This window comes from Halichoeres trimaculatus, unplaced genomic scaffold (genome assembly GCF_033239565.1).
Source record: "Halichoeres trimaculatus isolate MK-OKI-2021-1 unplaced genomic scaffold, fHalTri1.1 fHalTri1_scaffold_15, whole genome shotgun sequence".
Classification (NCBI taxonomy): domain Eukaryota; kingdom Metazoa; phylum Chordata; class Actinopteri; order Labriformes; family Labridae; genus Halichoeres; species Halichoeres trimaculatus.
This window is the reverse complement of record NW_027437193.1, coordinates 5,534,942-5,556,276: the sequence shown is the minus strand read 5'-3', so window position 1 is coordinate 5,556,276 and position 21,335 is coordinate 5,534,942. Positions and strand designations below refer to the sequence as shown.

Here is a 21,335-nt window from a genome sequence, read left to right as displayed (position 1 = left end):
CCAGCCAAGCTGGAAATCAAACCAGTGACTTTCTTGCTGTTAGGCTGCAGCACTAACCATTGCGCCACCATGCAGCCCATAATCACTTTAATTTGTTTGATAATAAAATCTAATTCTTAAGTATTTAAACTTGTAATGCTGGATTAATGTCCAGCATGGAAAATCACCTACTCTTCCACTTTCTCACACTCACAAGGATGTGATTAGGTATCCAAACATGATACTGTTTGATTTTTCATGGTACTACAGACAAAATTTGGTCAGTACTGATAAAAGTACCAAATTCAGTACCCATCCCTAGGCACAGACTCTGATAGGTTTTTATTCAAGTCATTGTGTCAACTTACACTGGGTCCACTCTGTTGCAGCCCTCGGGATCAGATCCACAAGTGTCCTATGTTTTGCAGAATGCCTGAGCAGCGAGGTGTCAAAGTGAAAAAAGTGGATCAAGCAGCACAGGAAGTTGTGCATGGAAACCACATAAAATGCCATCTGCCCTTCAAAATAAGACAAACCATGTCCAAACCAGATGATAATTATCTTGACAACAACAAACCAGCATAATGAGCAGAGCCAGGCCAGGTGTCAACAGGTTTGAGGTTTTACAGCCCAACATGAGCAAGGAGAGGATCATCACTGGGGTGGGAATCCAGGGATGGACACAGATCAGGTGTATTCTTGGCAAAATGACGTTCCTCTCCTGTTGTTGTAGTCGAGCTAGTCTGGTTTTGAAATGGTTTGTTTATTTTGAAAGTCACTGGACATTTAAATTAGGTTTCTGTGCATGACTTCCTGTCCTGCTAGATCTGATTTTTCTTTCTACTTTGACGCCTTGCTGCTCCAGCATTGGCAGAAATCAGAGGCTTGTATATCTGATCTGGGGTTTCTGGCTTGTCGGAGCTGGGATACAGCTGTAACACGACAGAGCAGAGACAACATATACTTAATGTCTACAGAAAACGATCCAAAGAAAGAAAAACTTGTTAGAATTGGTGTCAAGCTTCATACTGTGCCTTTAAACTTAAAGCTCCAGTGTGGACTTTTTTGGATGTGTGTATTTTTGTGATTCCTATGGACAAATTGCACCCTTTTTTTTGATTTATCAAGGATTAAAGAAGCTAGTCTTGGTTTATTTTGCACCACACAAGGAGAATCTGCAGTGTGCACATTACAATCGTGATGACACCTACCCCCCACAGCAGCTTTAAACCTTAACTTTAACCAAAAGAAGTTTAAGCTTGTGCTTTTCTGTGTTTTTGTAGCTTTTACAGAGACATTAACATTAATTTAAAGCTTTTTTGTCCTCAAATAGAGACCTCTCACAGGAGCTTTAAAGTATTATCTAAAAAAGTAAAAAATCTGACTCAGTATCAGCTGTCAAATCTAGTTTTTGTCTTTCATCTGCAGCACTAAAAGTGATTCTTTTCAGACTCGGGGTCGTGACATTTCAAACTCTTGTTCCTCTCTGTGCGTGTGTGTGCGTTTGTCTGTGTTTCATTTCAAGTTTTGGCAACCGAAAGTCTTTTTTCCTGTTTTCCAGGAGCATCTGGTGCACGACAGATTTTTTAGAGTCTGATCCAGTGTTGATAACACTCACAGTCCATGAAGGGGTGTTGTAAATGAAATTGTCGTACATGATGTTGAGCTGACCACAGGCTGCGCAGGGACTTCGTTGTCTCTTTTCACACCCTCAGACTTCTGGGTGATCACTGTGCTCCAGGCTTGTGAGCGTAAAGTTTGGTTAAAGGAATGTTCTGGTGTTTTATTACTAACAGATTTCTTTTTTAATGAGTCTCACCTCGTGTTTCTCTCCAATCTGTGTTTAGTTTATCTCAGCGACAGCTCCTGAAGCAACGCAACATAGAGTAAGAGTGTGATGTCTTTAAAGGTGTGTATACGCCGAGTGACGTGTGTCTCCTTCTCCCCACAGCTTGCCTCTTCAGGTACAATGTCCTCTCCTTCGTCTACCTCATCTACCTCCTGCTCATCCCACTTTTCGCAGAGCCCACAAGCACAACAATGCAGGGTAAGATCTCCTCTTTTAGCCCTTCTTTGGTTTTCACCCGGAGACTCTTGACTGTTTCCCAAAAAGCCTCGACGTTGAATCGTAATATTGTTCTCTGTAATGTAAACCAGCCCTTCTCCAGGGGACTTGAAATTCCTTGAAATCATGAAGGATTTGGCGCACACTTCAGTCCATGAAAGGTAATATCGGTTAGAGCGGGCATGAGTCCATCTGTAAAAATAAAAACCAGCGAGATCTGAGATAGTAAGACGTGATCCACAAGAGCCAGATCTGATGTCCACTTGATAAAAATTACACTATTTTGACTTTTTGTTTTGTTTTTTTGCCTGAGCACACCAGCCCTTCAGCTGAGGAGAGAAACCACATATAGAGCGTGAAATCTCCTTCAAAGGAAGCAGTCTGTTTTTGATAAAATAACCACTTCAGCTGCTCCCGAAGCTCTGCTTGTTTTTGAAACGGGTCTTATTCTCCAAGAGCTGTGGTTTTGTAGCTCTTTGATTGTTTCGTTTAAAAAGATTTCAGTGAATAAAACCTCCCGATCGAGCTTCCACCTCCTCTCAAAGACACATAAATCACCCCGAGGTGACCGCTCTCCTCGCAGGTGATGATTGTGGGGAGTGTGGTCGCCAGCTTAAGCTGCGCCTTCACGCTCTCCCTCTCACCACAAAAATACTAAACATAAAGAGGAGACCAGCAGGAGACCACATGCAGTGTTTAATAATACATAGAGGCATATCGGTGGAGGGGGCAGCATCCAGTCGGAGAGCCTGTCTCTGCCCGTCTCCAGCTGAAATAACAATCAGGAAGTAAAGGAGGAAGAGGAGAGTGGACCACTTACACCCTCATCAATAGTTAAAGAGGAAAGTCTTGGAGTAAAGCTGATAGCTGCTGACTTCAAACCAGGTTTGACAGAACATACATGACCAATCAATTCAGTCCACCACCGCCAAAATAAGTGGTTAAAGAGGGGGTATGTGCTTCTTTTTAAAGTCTTTATTCTGTCCTGCTAGCGTGCTGAAAATTTCTATTTTTCTCTCACTGCTGTTTTAAAAAACTCTTATATCATTTTAGCTGCTGTCTCTTTAAGGTCCCCCGCTCCACAAACCCCCTTCCCTGTGATTGGCCAGTCTTTTGAAGGCCTATCAAGGCCAGATCTATTAGCGGGCCTTGGTGTTTGAGGCCCATCCCTCTGACGTGTCATGGAGGAGATCATTAAGTGATGACGTCCTTATTTAAGCAAGTCTTGTGATGTTGTGAAGAACTCGTAAAAAGATTTGGTGTTTTTTTTTTCTTTTTTTAACAGAGCGTTTTGATCAGGTTACAGACAGATTCAGGGATTTCCGTTTTCCTTCTTTGCACTGTTTTCAGTTAAATCCTGGGTTTAAATGGTTTACAAAATATCAAAAGCAACTGTCTTTTTTTTTTTTTTTTAACCTTAGATTCCCTTCTTTTCTGGCCTTTAAGTTATATTTTCAATTCAAGAATATGTGACTAATCGGTTTTTACATAACCCTATACCGCCAAACGTGTCATATTTGGTACATGAGTTTGAAAGACCTCTGACTCATTAAAATTATAAATAGTTTCCTTAAAAACCTGTTAAAAACAAAATCAGAATAAATAAATAAAAATATAAAGACAAATCATCACTAATTTTCAAGAAGTTGCAGTAAAAATAACATGTAAATTGTCACTTATTTTTATAATAAGTATTTACTGCATTGAAAGAATGAATATTTACTGAAAACTTTCCTTAAAAATTGCCAAAGCTGCCCAATTGATCAAATTTGATACAAAAATTATATCATAAACATAATTATATGGCAATATTTTTTTAAAGTTTTTTTTTTTTTTTGTCAAAAGGGTAAGTAACATCTCAATTCCCCCAAAAATAAATTTTCTGTCTTTTTTTATGTGTCTGACCTGACAGGGTTTAAATCTGCCACATGTAGGATACCACCTCTTTAAAGGTTAGTTAAACAGTAAAAATAGTTAGAAAGATATAAAAAAAGTTTTTTTTAAAGAAGGAAAGATTAGGTGAAATAAATCGAAAAGAAAAAAAAAAGTTTTAAATTTAGGTTTATCTAGCTTGGATTTCCACCTAGGACACCTCTTTTTTTATTCTGATGTTAGAGTATAAAAGAATAAAATACAGCACTCAGACCTTGGTCAAATAAACAGGCACTCATTCTGTAACAAGGTTTAAATAAATAATAATAATAATATCTATAAACATGAGCCAATATAAAGCCAATAAAACCAGGTAAGGCACTCAAGGCAATAATATAATTAGATAAAATAAAACAGGAAGTCGCAGCAGTTGAGGAAACAGGGTGTGTTAGTTCTCCATAGACTGCAGATGTGATGCTTCTGAGTTTGAACATCTCTGATTGGTGGAGCAGACACAGTGTTTTCATTTTACACTCCCTCTGTCCACAATAAGATGACCCCCAAAACAATAGCCTTCTTTGTGCCTGATAGTGTGAATGTGTCTCTGTCAGCTCCCGGTGTTCCAGTTTAAAGAGTGACCCTGTAAACTGGAGACCCTCAGCTGAACGTGTCAGTGGATATCCAGTTTACAACAGCTGTTAAAACACAGAAGAAGTCCTCTGGAATGCATCTTAGTTTATTTTTATAAATATAAATGTACACATCAAAATCTGTAAATGCCCTCTGCTGGCTGGGTAGTGTAGTGCAGCTACTTTTATTTTCTACTCGTCAAGCCCAGCAGAAACTAATTTCCTTGCTCCTCTCTGGACATTTCGATCCCCAGCCTCAAAGCAGGAAAATCCGATGAAGACGCTCAGAGTTTGCTCTGACAGACATCAGGAGCTTTAAAGCTGTGTTGAAAAGAAACACACGGAGCATTTTTGATCTGTTTTGAAGGGAATTTAGACATGAAATTGAATTAAAATCAGCGTATTGTTTTGATGGTCTGCTTCATTTTGTCTCTTGTATCTTAAAACACACGTGGCCGTCAAATCTGTGAACTTTATCCAAACCAAATGTTGCACATGAATAATGCATTAGTCCTGTTCTTTCCTGAAAAGCCACAGTGGTGCACGGCGCCCACGGATATGTCCAAACACTCCTGATTCCTGACAAGTGATATCTTATATAACCTGTTGTTGTTTAACGGCAACATTAGTTCCTCGTCCTCCTGAAGGCCGTCAGCTCTCAGAGGAGTTAAACAAAACCCAAACTGCAGCTCTCACACAGGGAGCAGGGTTTTAAGAGCCCTCACAGTGGGTGCTGCGAGGGGAAGTGACATGAAGATTCCTCTCTGGGGAGTCCTTAAGCACTGTTGCATGGGTTTGTATAAATATTTGATGTTATGGATGATTTATCAGGTTTATGTTTCGGCTCATGGACTTTAAACCAAGGATGACTGAATCCAGCTCATCTCTAAGACTGGCCGTTAGATGATCTTTAATCCTTTATTTAAAGAGGGGGTACTGTAAATTTTTCACTCTGCATTTTTGACCCACTGGTGCCCCTGTATTATTGTTACATGATTTAAAAAAAGTAATCCCTATTCAGCAGGTCTCATGAAAATCTTGTGAGGGAGGAAGAGGAGGGAGCACTTTCACCCTCATCAATAGTTAAAGAGAAAGTCTTGGAGTAAAACTGATAACTGCTGACTTCAAACCCGGTTTGACAGAATAAACGTGAGTAATCGAGTCAGTCAGGGGCTCACAATCTTAAGGCCATGACCCTCAAAAATAATAATGTCAAAGGCTGGAGACCCCCATTGTCCTGAGGTGGTTAAAGAGGGGTTATGTTGCTTTTCTGAACCCTTTATTCTGTCCCTTTGTTACCTCCAAAGAAGCCTAATTTCTGAGTTTTGGCTGCCGTCTCTTTAAAGAGGCTTTGAGGAGCTTAAGGGTGATCTTGAAAAAGTCTCCCATCTAGATATATGCCTTTTGTAATCCACCATTTAAAATGAGATTATCAGCGCAGGACCAGACTGATTTACAGCACGTCTAAGTCTCTATGACAACACCAACGCCGGCCGACGAAGTTTGGTAGTGAAAAGAGGGATCTGTGTTTTTCTCTGCTGAAAATGATTTCTGTGATTAATTTTGTAGTGATGGTGGACACTGGAGCCTAACTGTCAGACAGAAGAAGGACAGAAGAGCAGAAGAAAGATAAACAGGAGAGAGATAGAACACGAGCTAAAGGCTAAAAGAGCTAATCTGTTTGTGCTCATTCCAACCCTCATGCAGCAGTTATTCTGCAGTGGTCTGTTCAAACCTGAGAGTTTATCAATAAAATGAAGAGTGAGGTTACGTTAGCTCTGACTGGTAGATGACTGATGAGACATAACCAGGATTCACTAATGTTACACATTACAGACATGTCTTAGAGCACCGGGCTGCTAGCTACACTAACTGTAAACAGCTACTAAACTACGTACAAACTGACAGTGTTTACTTGTTGTCACGTTAGCCAACAGATACATCCAAGCACCAGGCTGCCGAAAGCACTATATACAGCTGGCCACTACAACGTTTGCTTGATGTCACATTTCAAACCCCAGTGCTATCTAACTGTACTGATAAATACAAACAAAAATTGTTTCGATCCAATCTCCATTTAATTCCTTAACCTGCCTTGTAAAGCAGCTGTAAACTCAAGGCCCATTGAGCAAAGACCTGAGATGAGGGAGAGTGAAACCTCAATGTAGTGAGGATGACAGGTGATGATGATCTAGAGATCAGTGTGAGAATAAATTATATTATTGCATTTTGTTTCTTGCATTGAAAAGTGCTATATAATATAAACAAAGTATTATTATTATTATTATTATTATTGTTTTTGTTGTTATTTTTATTTTTTTTAAAACTATTTTTATTATTATAAAGTGAGAATAAAATCACCAAAGGTGTACGATGTGAAATATTGAAATAAAAATTATTGAAAAAAAAAAAACTAAAAAATTAAATTAAAAAATAAAAATGAAAAAAAAAATATTTTTTTTTTATTTGAATTTTTTTTTAAAAAAAAAGCTTTTCCGGGGCTTGTGTCTAAGCTGTAAGATGTCTGTGTTTCAAAATTTCTACATATTTGTCTTTTAAAAGACTGAAGACAATAAAAATCACTTTTCCATGTCCAGAAATTCCTCTGACGAGAACACATTTAACTATCCGTCTCTTGCGCTCAGATTTTGTAGCGTTACGTGGTTGAATCAGATCTAAATTTTCTCAAATGGATCCAATTATCCGATTGATTTGGGGGAAAAGTAGAAACAGTAAAAACTGAACAATGCCTTCAGTTTAAGGTGCATTAAAAAGCTCTCATGGGGGCAGCACTTTAAGACTTGATGGTAAAAAAAGTGAAATGCATAATTAAGGTAGGAACACAGATGGCTGTCACACGACAAAAATGCTTTATTACTGAAAGGAAAGCGCAAGAAAAGAGCCAAAGCTATAACCAGTTTGTATGCAGGAGCTCGCTAACACTTTTCAGACCCTGTATTTACAAGCATTCTTTTCCCTTTTGGGAGAAGCCCGGGGAATTGCAAAGGGAAATTAGCACAAATTGTTTTCACTTCAGTATTTAATTTGCCTGCTGTGGTCTATTGTTGCTCACGTTGTATACAGCCCAGGCCCTCCACGTCCTAAGGCTCAGCAGCACTGCTTCACCTCAGCCAGGATATTGTGCCATATACTACAATAAAACTGTTATGTGCTCCCCCCGCGAGGCTGCCGTAAATTTAATGAGATGGAGATGTTGCCCTGTGAGGACCCGGTGGACCAGAGCGTGCAGACGACTCCATCCTTCAGGGCGATTGTGTCATCACCTCCTCAGAGAGCAGGAGTCCCATCAGGCCTGTTTTCCCCACGGGGTGAACATTTCCAATTTCCCCGATAAGAGAGGGTCTGAGGAGTCCTACTGTAGAGAACGATCACCATAACAACTCCTGAAATTATCCCAAATACCTGTAGGTGCTCTATAAAACAAGCATGTGCGGTGCAGCTGTGGCAGCTGCTCGCCGCGTTCCCATCCTACGCTCTCAGGATCTGTAACGTCCGCTGACAGCTGTGATCGTACAAACCTGACCTTCAGGATCCTCTTAGACAGCAGAGCTTTCTCTGCCACCAAACGCAGAAACTGAAGAATCAAATCAGGTATGAAAGCTTGTTTTTCTCCACCTGCGAAGAATTCGAGGTCCTGCGGTCCACCAGGATGTTTATTTAACTTCTCTAAAGAAATAAACTTTACTTCATGGAAGTGTTGCCAGTTCTTAACCAGGATATGTATTGTGATCCACAGAAAATCCCCTTTGGGTGCTCTCCCAGTCACCTTTCCCTTTCTCACTAATTCATTCAAACCAGCTCCAGACTTCGCTGCTGAATATAAATCGTTGTTCTGCCCTGAGAGCGCTGAAGAATTCATGACTACCAGACACTTTTTTAATGCTGCACCACTCAAAAAACGCAGTTTGAGCCTCCTTCTTGTGTTACATGGATGTCTCCTCTCTCCTCCAGGACACACGGGGCGTCTGCTGCAGTCCCTCTGCTTCACCAGTATGTCCTTCCTGCTGCTGCACATCATCTACCAGATTACAGTCACCAGCCTCCTGGCGGGGGACTCCATCGCCTCTGACTTCAACTGTGAGTACACTGAAGCCTCCTAAATGTTTCAGAGTCTGGGGAGAATCTAAACCAGGGGTCTGCCACCTTTACATTCATGAGAGCCATTTTTCCTCAGCTCACCTGGATTAAAGTCGTTCAGGAACCACAAAATCATCTCCACAATAAAGACAAAAAAGTGGATAAAATTCCTTGCATAGTAAAAATATAATGAAACCAAAAGTGTTTGTTGTTTATGTAATTGTACATGTAATGTTTAAGATTCAGTGAAATAAATTTGCAAATATATATTTTTTTAATTGGAAAAATTGTAATGTCATGAACTTCCTACATTTTCCAAAATGTATGAAATTCTAACAAGTTGCAAAATTTTTCAAAATTTTTTGAATTCAATAAGTTTGCAAAACTTTTCAAATTAAATTAATAAATTAAAAAATGTGCCAAAGTTTGCAACCTACCCCAAACTTACCAAAATTTTGAGAGATGTCATACATTTGCAAAACAGTTTTAAAAATTTTAATTTCAAAATTTTCCAAAAATTGTGAAAAATTTTCAAAAAAAAGGATTTAAAATAATTTGCAGAAATAATATATGTATATATATGTATTTTGCAAAAATTACAAAAAATGCAATATCTTTAAAAAAAATCAGTTTTTTTGTTAATTTTCAAAAATGTCAAAATAAATTTAAGCTTAAAAAATCTGCAAAAAAATTTAAAACAAAGTTTCAAAAATCTTTAAAAAATTTGAAAGCTTTTTTTGTAAGAGGTGATGCATATTCAATTGAACAAAGTGATAACTCGTGATTTTATTTGATGTCAGTGTCTTTAATCATCAACACCCTCTGTAAGAAAAATACAAATTCTTTATTTCATTAATATCTAAAGCTACAAGGAGCCACTGCAAAGGAGCCAAAGAGCCGCATGAGGCTCTGGAGCCACAGGTTGAAGACCCTTAATCTAAACCAAGGTGCAGAAAGACGGATGAAGCCTCTCTGAGATAATAAAGTGTGTCAGGAGGAAGCTGCAGTCTGGTTTTGTCAGAGGCTTACTGTAGAAACTGTTGTTACTGCCTGGATTAAACCCTCTGGAAACACGGTTAGAGCTGCGGTCACTAAGTTTGGAGAAACCTGTGAAAGTAAACAGATTTTGAAAGCATGCAACCCCAAAAACTCACAGCTCTTCCTCTTAGGCCGCTCTGGCTAAACACAAGAATGTACGGCCCGTCTGCTGCCGGAGGACGAGAAGAGGACTAGAGGAGAGTGCATCGTCTTTTTCTGCCATTCCTGTACAACAAGCTCACTCATTGGAGGAAATACATTAGCATAGTTTTGAGGGGGACAGAAAGCCTCATGTTTGTGTCTTAGGAGCTCTTAGGAGCTCAACTGTGCTTGTTCAAGTCACAGTTCATGTCTCCACAGGTGCGTCAGTCCCAGAATTCTTACCCCACTCGGCTGTGCTAGCTGAACTGAAAGTCAAAAACAGGAACAGCATACACTGTCAATTTTAAAATAAAAACCGCATAAAATGAGTCCTGCAATGCCCAAAATATCGACACCAGATGCTTATATTGCCCTTTTCTGTGGCAATATAGTCAGAGACCGATCAAAAAACAGATAAAGAAAAGACTCGAGATGCTACGTCTACCTATGTCCACATATTTCTAGTTCCTAAATTAATCTGCCTCCATGAATACCGTTTTTTTAGGGGTGCACCGATCACAATTTTTTGGTCGATCACCGATCCCCAAAAAGCCTGACCTGACGATACTGATTTTTATTTTTTATAACTGACAGCATAAACCTTCAATGTTCCAATCTTGTTTTATTGAGAATCATTGAACAATACCTGTGAAACAATAAAATCTTTATGTTTTAACTTAAACAACCAATAAAGTGTCCTGAGTTTTAGGTCTCAGAGCAAAAGCAACAATGTCTGGCTGTCAGACCTTCCTGGAGGAATATAAGATCAGTTTCATATGTAAGGATGGGCTGATCACCGATCACTCAAAATTAAGGAAATCAGCACCGATCAATCAGCTGCATGTCTAGTTGTTATCCTGGTTTGGTCACCTTGAAGGTCTTCAACAAAGAGACGTTTTCTGTTTGCATTGTTTTGTATCAAATTTTGTATCTCAAGCCTGTGATCAGTGATTTGAGACCTCCACTTTAGGAACCAGTGCTTTAAAAAAGAAATGATAAAAAACAGCCACATAAGCTGTGCTTTAACAGGCAATTGCAAAACAGCATCAGACCAGTAGAGGGCAGTAAGACTAGAATGATGTCCATTCATCAAAAATAACATTATGGTAGAAAACTGATGAGTCATGCTAACAGTTTTACTACAGGTAGCCTGTTAGCATGGAGGAGATTCAGTCTCGCCACAATGAGTCTTTTTTTTTGCTGGCTAGAAAAGAAATTCCCATGTTACATCTGTCATATTTGCACATTGATGATGAAAATGTCGTCTGTCATTTTTTTTGTTTTTTAGAACAGGTTCTATTTTCAACGTTTATTCGCATTCGTCCAGGTTGTATGGAGGGTTTTTTGACTATTAAGAGACGCTGTAGGCTAAATGCAACGTCGCCATCATGTAATTTAGCAGGCAGATGTAATAATCAATGACAATACTTCTCAGTGAAATGGGCCAACTCATTTTCTGTCATTTTGGGTTATGTTTTGATGATGAATGAAGAGCTCATTTTTGTGTGATGCTAAGTGGATTTTTGACTCTTGTGCTGGAAATTTCAATGGCTGTGGTGACGTGTTTTTATTTCGTACTCTAGAGGGCGCTGCAGCAGCCATAGCATAGAGAAGAACAGAAAAATATATTTGAAGTGGATTTTAATCTCCAGTTATGTCATAAAAGAGGAGGCAGCACCTTGGCCTATGCTAGAGCCAGCCACCGGGGGAGCTCTGAACAATTTGGCCTCACATTCATGGAAGCTGTTTCACTGTACATGTTTTTATCCAGTCTCATGTAAAAAACAAAACAAGATACTTGAGTTGAGTCATGGAAAGAGTCACATGGAGGATTTACCACACCGCACTGATCTGATTTAAAAATCTGATGAAGTTAGACATTGACGGACAAATTATTGGACGTGGAGGATGGATGACTGGGTGACGGTTTCAGCCAGTTGGAGAGGGATCCATAGTGGATCGGAGTCCCAGAAGTTGAGTCACCAGAGTCCATTACAGGCCTCAGACGGGTTAGACACGGTCATAAAACAGAAGGTTAAAGGAGGTAAGAGAGGATGGATGGAGGCTTTCAGGGTGTTTCCTTCACTCTAAGAAGTCTCTGCAGCCTCCTTGGGTCCCACTTTGAAATGTATGGGATGTAACTTAGATATTCATGGGAAAATGGCTCTGTATTGTGGTGTGAAAAACCGACATGTTTCAAAACTAATTCCCATCAGTACGGGTAGATTTTCACTCCCTCAGTGCTCTTAAAGTCCAACCACGAGGGTGAAATCTGTTCCTCTTTGATGATACATGTTGATGGCTGCCTACACACACACTCACACACACAAACACACACACATGGGTCCCATCCATCACACTGGCTGTTTTATGCTCAAACCCTGACCCCAGCTATTGATGCTGGCTTGTATTTCACCAGTGAAGGTGTCGTTTCTTCACAGCGTCAGGGAAAGTTTCCACTCCCTGAAGAAGCGCCTCCTTTACAGCGCTCTAAGAAAGATGCTCTCTAACAATTTCTAGAAAGATCCCCACTCTGCATTTGCCACATTACGAAGATTTATGAATCTAACACCTTCTTTGATGTAATTATCCTCCTCGTGCCATATGGCCACACAGAGAGGAAGCCGCTCCTGCAGCCAGTAAAGCAGCTCCTGACGCAGCGTTGGGAGGTGTTAATAGTTGGCTTCAGGTGTCTCATGAAACTGTATCAAAGTGTAAAAATTTAAATGTGTCTAGACAGTATACGCCTGACCCTGTGTCTCTCTGGCTTGTTCTTTCTAATGCCAGTCAGTGGCTCTCCAGGCAGCTCTGCTCACGAGGCAGACCGGAGCTCATCATCGCCTCGGGCAGAGAACACTGAGAATCCTTTCACACATAGAAATCTTTATTACTCAGGTCAATCTGCTTTATTTATCGATTTAACGCATGTTTTACTGTGGATAGACTTACGCGTTTTCAAGGTTATTACTTCCATGATTATTTCTAAAGATCTTTTTTTTCTGGAGGCTAAACTGGAGTCAAAGCACTAAACAGAGATGTTCAAAATGAAGTCCTGACCAGTTCTGACAACTCCTCAGTAAGAAAAAGTAACTATTGGCTGTCCTCCATGTTGCTAATTGGCGTCATTGCCTTATTTGCACATAATTACAAAAAGTGGGTAAAATACACTGAAAATATGTTTAAAGCAACAAATTATTCTTCTTCAGCTGATTCTTGTTTTTATGTCTGAGGCCAAAATAACAACCCTTCTTCTCTATCTGGGCTTGGGACTGGCAAAAGTGACCCAAAAGAGACACTTTGGCCACAGGAAGGTGGACTTGTCTGCCTGTGAGTGCTTTGGAAAGGGGGGCGGGGTCTGTGGCAGCACTTGCTGCTTGTTTAGAAAAATAAGATTAATATGTGCATTTATGTCAGTCTCCAAAAGAGTTGCTTAAAGTGATACTCCGGGATGGAACAAGTTGGGTCCTATCACAAGGTTTAGGGCAGAAATTACCCCTACAGCAGTGTTTTTGTGCAGCAGAAGTCCAGGGCGCTCGCACCAAACACCCCCTCCCTGCTGTAGGGGTAATTTCTGCCCTAAACCTTGTGATAGGACCCAACTTGTTCCATCCCAGAGTATCACTTTAAGGGGTCTGAAACTTGCAAAATATAGCATCAAAGCTGCTACATTGACAGAACTGGTTTTCATGTTCGAAGAAAAAATTGGGACAGATTAGAAAACGTGCAGTATCAGAAAGAGCTTCTCTTTTTTTACTGAAAAGTTCCAGTCTTACAAAAAAAAGAAAGAAAGAAAGAATGAAAAGAAGGGGAAAAAAGAGACAATATCTAAGCCAGTGATTCTGAACTGGAGGGTTGTGACCCAAAAGTGGGTTGTGGACCTGTTTTCAGTGGGTGGGCGGCCTTTGGTCAAAAAAACAAAACAAAAAAAGGTTTAGAAAAATCTTTTGCTTGTATAATGAAGATAACGCTACTTGACAACTGCGGTTTCACAGTAGAGAGGAAGATCCACCAAATTCATTTTGCTTGGGAAGCATTAAACCGTCAAAACTGAGGCAACATTTAAAAACAAAACACTTTGCTTTTAAAGATAAACCTGTTGAGTACTTTCAAAGACGACTTCATGACCCGAGGGCTTCATAAACGAGTCTTCATTTTCCCTACTTTGGGTCATGGGTGGTCTTTTGGGGGGTAATGGTGGGTCCTGAAGCCAGACCGGTTAATAACAACTGATCTAAGCAAAAATGAGTGTAGATGTTTCTTAAATTCTCTATGAAATTTAATTTTAAAAATAGAAATATCAACACCACCATTTGCCATGTGATTGATGTCCAAAAGTTCTTTTGACAACACCCCGTGTGCCAGCAAAGTTTAACAGTGAGAAGAGAGATTTGTCATTTTTTCTTTTTCTGGAAGAAAAGGATTTCTTGGATCATTTTTGTAGTAATGGTGCACGCAATTGTGCTATGTAACTACAAATAAACACATTTCCTTGTCGCTTTGCGTCCTGGGAAAAGTTGTCTTTTGTCTTGAGCAAAGAAAAGTAATGATCAAAAGATGCGCCCTCCAAAACAAATGCACACCTTTCCAAGAGTCACTTCCTGTCAACAATGGGTAATCATGGGAAACAGAGTCTTTGTTGCAGAAAAATGCTAGCTTTTTCGGGCAGTCGTCACAGCACTTTTAAATGAGAAGATCTGAGGAGGACATGTTTGTGAATGAAGAGGGCCAGGTCACAACATGATCTCGTTCAAAAGCATGTGATCACAATTTATAATATCGTTTATAACTATAATACTTCCTCCCAATGTTGCAATTTGGTTTGTTTAGTGGATTCAGGAGAAAAAAACACCAAAATTTCATTACACAGACAGACTTTTTTGGCTTTAGACAGATTTTGTCCTGTCTGAGACTTCCCCACCTGTTGTTGAATGCATGATGGATGTAGACTCTCTTAAAGCCCAGGAATCCAGGGTTTAGTCTGAGGCTCTTCATCATAAACCTCCACTGGCACTCGACTGAATACCATATCCTCTCATTATCTGCAACATTTAGCAGTAAAGCCTTTGTGTGAATACTCCCAGGAATGATTTTATAATGAACAGCTGGTGGATCACAGCTGCTATTTCACGATTAATGAGGCACAGGGTGTAGAGCTTAAACATCACACTCACCGTAAAAAGTAAAACTTCTCATGGAGCTCTGGAGACGATGACAGGCTGTGATTGAAAAGTTGAGATAAGTCTAAACATTAGCTTCACCACTTACTGAAGGCTGTGTAGGCTCCATTCCTGCAGGTGAGAGGCAAACCGCTCTGACCTGATGAGACATGGGTGACATCTGAAGGTCTGTTGTGGTATCTGGCACTAAGATGTTAACAGCAGATCCTTTGAGTCCCCAGATTTACAACATGGGGCCTCCATGGGTTGTACATGGAAGTCCAGCACATCCCACAACTACTGAACTGAATTTGGAGAACAGGTCAAGTCAAAAGCCACAAGAGCTGCTGTTTTGAAGATGCTCTGACCAAGCCGTCAAACCAAGTGGTTCCCAAACGTTTCAGCCCATTAAACTTATCTACTTCAACAACACTGATTTAAGATGCCATCAAGCAGCAGCCTCCAATTTTGAAATACGAAGCTTATGTGCAGTTCCTCAAGTTTCAACTAGAGGCTGGCCACAGAAACACCAGAAACCACTAACACACATTTAAAAAAGCTGATTTTTGCAGCAGGAATACTTAAAACATTCATTGCGCAATAAAACAGGCTATCTAAAACAAATGGGTGATGTCACAGAGATAAAAAATAGGCTCAAGGAAAAAGAGGTAGTGCAAAAATATAAACGTTTTCTTTTCATCTACAGTCACAAATCACACAGCTGTGGCAACATGTCACTTACAAATGTACATATTTACAATTCATATACTTACATCCATAAATTATTCCTATTTTTTCTTTTTGGTGTTTTTCCGCCTCTATTCTTTGCTTCTCTCCACTGGCTCCCTGTGTGTTTTAGAATTGGTTTTAAGATTCTACTAATCACTTTTAGAGCTTGTTGAGGTCTTGCACCGAGCTATCTCTCAGAAATTTTGCCGTTTGAGCCATCTCCCCACCTCAGATCCTCAGATGGAGCTCTCTTAGTCCTTCGGAAGTAGAGGCTTAAATGAAAAGGGATCCAAAGGGGCCCCTTTGGACACTGGAGCAACTATACAGAGGAGGCTGGCAGAGTCAGTGTCAGACATCATTTAAATCTCTTCTTAAAACTCACTTTAAGAGATAGACTGATGTGTTTTTTCAGGGCAGGTACCAATACCGATAATTAGTAGTCAAGGAGGCCAATATTTATTTGCAGTAAAAGAAAAATATGCCTTTAAGAATATGTTCATCAAGCAGCTCCCAGGCTCAGCAGCTTTCTTATAAAGTTTGATAAAAACTTAAAGAAACTGGGAGCGGGATGTTTAATCTTTAGAGTCTGCTGCCTTAACTGGCCTCCAAAACTTATATCTGCTCTCAGGAAGTTCTCCACTTGTTTAAACCTTTTCTCCTCCCCGCAGTGTGTGTGTGTGTGTGCTTGCACAGCTTTCACTGCTGATTGGCTGTTGTCTGAGCTGTTGCTCAGCGTGCAACCAATCAGATGATGCTGTGGGTGGCAGTGTAGGGACTGCAGACAGAGAGGCACGGCTGCATTGTAGCCAAGAAAACACAGTTTTAGATTTTCTTATCAGTCGCTGGTTAAAGAAAAAGGCTGATCTGCTTCAAAATATGAAATATCGGGGGAAAAAGTCTACTTTTACTCATTTTTTAACCTTTTTTTCAGTAATTGTCTCTGTCACAACCCTGTCTTTTTTATCACCTGATGTGATGTGGTGGGATCGTTAACCCTCCAACCCTCCCTCATATTGCGCTCACTCAGCACTTTTCTCCATCTGCTCAATATTTCTGGTCATCTCCCTTCTGTCATTGTCTGTCATGTTTTAACCATCAGAGCACTTTGTCAATCTCTCTCTCTTTTTTTTTTTTACTCTGTTCCTCTTTGCTCAGTTCACTTTTCTCACCTAAAGTCAAAAAGGACTTGCATAGTAATGAAGATCACTTATAAACTCTTGGTCTGTGATAAAGGGTGTTAAGAAGCTTTGTTGATTCAAACAAGTCGCAGTAAACAGCTGTGATAAAGGACCTGAAATGCATAATTATTTCTATTTCCAGCTTGCACCCACTGCTGTGATTTACACGTCTATTGTTTGGGTTCCTACTTCCTGAAGTCTGTCGTTTATTTTTGGGCTCCATAAAACAGGAAGTCGTACATCATTCTTTGTCCTCGGCTCCAACAAACTGAGAAAATACCTTATCTCATATTTCTGTATCTGGTATTTGGCCTCCTGACACCTCTTTCCTAGAAACAACCAAGAATAAACCAGGACTTATCTGCTGCATGTAGGCTGGTGTCCTCCCTACAGAAAACCTGATGTAATATCCTCCATCCACCGCCGCCGAATACGCCGTTAAAGCAGCAAAATGAGCGTGTCAGAGAGAATCTAACGCCTCCAGCTGTCAGAGCAGGTCAGCGGCTGGCCACCAGATGACTCGAGGTCTTCCTTTGGAGTCATTTGTCATTCCTCTGTGCTGACTCAACAAGCTGGGAATTGAGTTTACTAACAGGCGTTGGCGTTTGTTTTAGCCATCAAAGAGCACCAGATGGGTGGAGCTTACTCTGTTTCAGATAATGCTGACTAAATTATCAGATAGTGAGAGAAAGTCGACCCTTACTTTTCAGGCGATTTCCTGTCATTGTGTGGACTGGCAGCCTCCTCCCAAGCAAGATAAAACGAACCATAAAACAAGAGTGTGCAGATTTAATTCAGCTCATTTCTCTCAGGATTGGATGTTTCGCCAGCTCTGGAGGAGCAAACCGCCCATTTAATGGATGTTTTGTCGCCAATCAAGAGCAGCATTGACCTTTATCTCTGTGTCCTCCTCACACATCCTGTTTTTTCTTTAAAAACGACATTTACCAAAACCTCCCTCCTCTGACTGAGCCTCATTAATATGATGGTTTGTTAACACAGCACATCACAAGTCTCTTTGGTAAGGGTGACTGCCCTGAAGTTAACGGCCCTGCAAGTACAAAGAGAGTTTTATGGCGTCCACATAAAGTGTGAGGACAGGTATTTTTGGTGCTCAGCTGGGGAAGAGCTGCCTCGCCTCACCTCGACGCACAGGAACTCTCACACTCTTCTCCAGAAGTCTGCGTGCTGCGTTCAGGCCATGTTACACAACTTTCCCCTCCTCGCGGCGAGGAGCAGAGTGGCCTGACTTAACCTCCAGCATTCCTCGTGTAAGATTTCACACACGATGGGTTTCCTCTTAAACCAACATGTCCTCCTGTCTTTACTTTTGGAGTTTGATTCACTTGATGCTTGTTGACATTACCCTTACTCTCGTTCCTGGAAATTCCTCCTTGTATAGTTTTTTATACGTGTCATAATCTTCTTATCAGATCAGTATTTAATGATGAGCTAAAGCTGTTGAGAAGGATGCATCCCGCTCAAAGTCCACAATCAACGGGCTCCTTCTGAAGCTCAAACACGGCTCCATCTCTGCGTCTCCATGCTTAGTCTTCTGTTTCTCCACTCAGCTGTTTGGGGCTTTAGAAACAGCTTCAACCAACTTCAGACGAGGGATACACCAATCCAACTTTTCTGGTCCCGATACTGATACTAATACAGATACCTAGGCTTTGGGTATCTACCCATACTGATCCTGATCCGATACCAGTGTTAAATAATAACCAGCATGCTCTACTGTGGGATAAGACCGGTAATGTTTTGAGTAAAAGACAAAAAGTGTGTAAATGTTTAACAATAGTTTGGTTCAAAAAAAGCTTCAGAATTTACAGAAATGACTATTTGATTGTAAAATTGTATACCCTGTAGACTAGATCATAGTTCAGCCTTAGTTTCAAGTTTGGACCGATTCTTTTCCACTGATACCTGATCCAGCTTTGAGGGGCGGGATCGGCGCTGATACTCAATACCAGGATCGGATTGGTGCATCCTTACTTCAGACGGTTTTGTCTCTGGAGCTTGTTTCATTTCAAGTGTCAACAAATCCAAACCTGCACAGGCTGAATATCCTCCATGCTAACAGGCTAACCCCATTGCTACACGGCTTGTCTGTCTCTTTCTATGGTGTCATTTAGGGGCCATTGACACGACAACAGTTTTAGGGTGAAATGCAAAATAGTTATCGCGTTTTAGTCCCGCGTTTACACAGAAAAAGAGTTTTAGCCGACCTAAAACTCAAACTTTGGAACTTAAGGAAACGCTGACGTCACACTCTGCTTCATACAACAGTCCAACAGTACCGTTGTTTCGATAGTCTCAGTCTACCTTGTTGTGCTTCTGCTGTTGAATTTACTGTATCTGCCGACTGTGTGTCAGCAAAATGAGCATCTGTTCCTCCACTTCTGCTCTTGGCATTCACCAGTACACCGAATGATTGGCCCAGTGGAGATCTACCAAAAGCTGCTTCTGGACAAGACAGTTATAGCGCCATCTACAGGCCTGGCATGCTTATTACAGCGTTTTCAGTCCCTCAGTGTTTCTGTGTAAACACAGATTTTTTTCACTGTGTTTTAAGATGACACGAATGAAACAGAGCCTTACACTGAAAGGCCATTCATTGTTTTCTTACTGCCCTCTACTGGTCTGGTGGTCCACTACAATTCCTTTTTTTTTTTTTTTTGTGGTATTTCCCTACGTCAGTGACCTAATTTGGATCATCTACCTGAGTAGACTGTAAAAAGAAATGGACGTTGCTCTTGCTGGAAGTGAGGTCGCCATAAAAACTGCTCCCCCTGGTGGCTGGCTGCAGTATTGGTCAAAAAATCTGTCTCCCCAGTCATTCCAGATGGGCTGTGATCAAATTTTTAAAAATTAATACACCTGGTAGAAATGTTTCTCACATCTGATTGTTGTGGTGATTTGAAGATATTATTTGGCTGCTTTGCATTCAAGTCCTCGTTTTTCTAAAGTTTTGTTTTCCTTACTTATCAAAAGTTAAAAACGTGGCTTTAGGTCACGTTTAATGATGATTGACAGCTGCTGTTCTTGTGTATTTTTTTGTAGGTTGTAAAATGTGTCAGGACGGAGAGCCAAGACGAGATTAGACTATCAAAAGAAAAAAATAATAATTTTCGTCACCCAGCTCCACTCAGATTCCCTCAAAGTCTCTACTGCGCAGACTCTGCACAACAAATACCAATGGTGGCGCCTGTGACGGGGGTATTATGGCTTAAAAAACGTACAATGGTAAATGGGGAAGCCAAAATGTCCACTCTACACGCCTTGACCCGGTCTAGTTTTGATCCTTGGTCTCGTCATCCAGCTACACCCACAGATTCAGCACTGACCCATGTTCTTTTTAACCGTCTTCACAGCTGCAGACGTGTGAAGGTGGAGTCTCCTCCAGTGTTTTCACAGATGAGTGGATGTGGTCTGTGGGTGCAGTCTTTGGGGTCAGAGGTCATGTACGGGGTCAGCCATTCGGGCTCCTCCCTTCACAGATGAGCAGGTCTTCATTTAGCCGAACACAGAGAGCATGTGTGAGAGTCTGAGTGACCTCTGATGAGTAATGAAGACCCAGCAGGGCTTGTGCTGACAGTTCATTATTGTTTTATCCAGAGCTCAGAGTCTGATTCCTGTTCCTGACACAAGACGGTGACTCACTCTTTACAGGGTTCTTGGTTTTTGTTATGAGGGAGGAAAACTTTAAAAGCCAAAAACAGCTTCAGAGTCTTTCTGTTCTCCTTTGTATGTTTGTTTAAAGCAAACAGAGAAAACAAAAAAAAACAATCAGGTTTTAGGAATCATTTTAGACATTACTTATATATCTGAGCATTAAAGGTGGAAACAGGGAAGTTCATCATCTGGTCTGAGATAGTTTTTCTTTTCTTTTCTTTCTCTGTTGGCTCTTTCTTTCTTTCTTGACTCCCTCCTTTTTCCTTGTTTTCTTTTTTCTTTTCTCCTCTTTCTTGTTTTCTTTTTCTTTTAGTCTTTCCTTTCTTTGTTTGTCTTTCTTGGTTGTTTTTTGTTTTTGTTTTCTATTTTTAAAATTTCCTTTCTAGTCTCTTTCTTTTTCTTCTTCACTTTCTTCTCTTCCCTCCTTCCCTTTTTTCTTCCTTCTATGTACTTCCCTCTTTTTTTCTGCATTATTTTGAATCTCTTTCTTGTTTCTAGTCTACCTTCCTTTCTTGCTTCCTTCCTTACCTCCTAAATTGTTCCTTGCTTCTTGCTTCCCTCTTCCTTACTTCTTCCTTATTCCTTGCTTCCTCCTCCCTTGTTTCACCCTTACTTGCTTCCTTGCTCCCTTCCTTCCCTTCTTTCTTGCTTCCTCCTTTCTTGTTTCCCCTTTCCTGGCTTCCTTGCTCCCTTCCTTCTCTTCTTTCTTATTTCCGTCCTCCCTCCTTTCGTTCTTCCTTGCTGTCTTCCTTCCTCATTCACTTCTTCCTTGCGT

The 21,335-nt window shown here is 40.5% G+C and overlaps 1 protein-coding gene across 2 annotated transcripts in view; it reads left to right on the top strand.

The window, feature by feature from the left end:
• Positions 1 to 21,335, top strand: part of piezo2b (piezo-type mechanosensitive ion channel component 2b) — a 117,454-nt gene that overhangs the window by 10,331 nt on the left and 85,788 nt on the right. For both annotated transcript variants that reach the window (XM_074688533.1, XM_074688534.1), the window contains 2 exons: positions 1,931 to 2,026; positions 8,518 to 8,643. In XM_074688533.1, the coding sequence (XP_074544634.1) occupies positions 1,931 to 2,026; positions 8,518 to 8,643 (222 nt within the window). The remainder of the gene's footprint in view (positions 1 to 1,930; positions 2,027 to 8,517; positions 8,644 to 21,335) is intronic.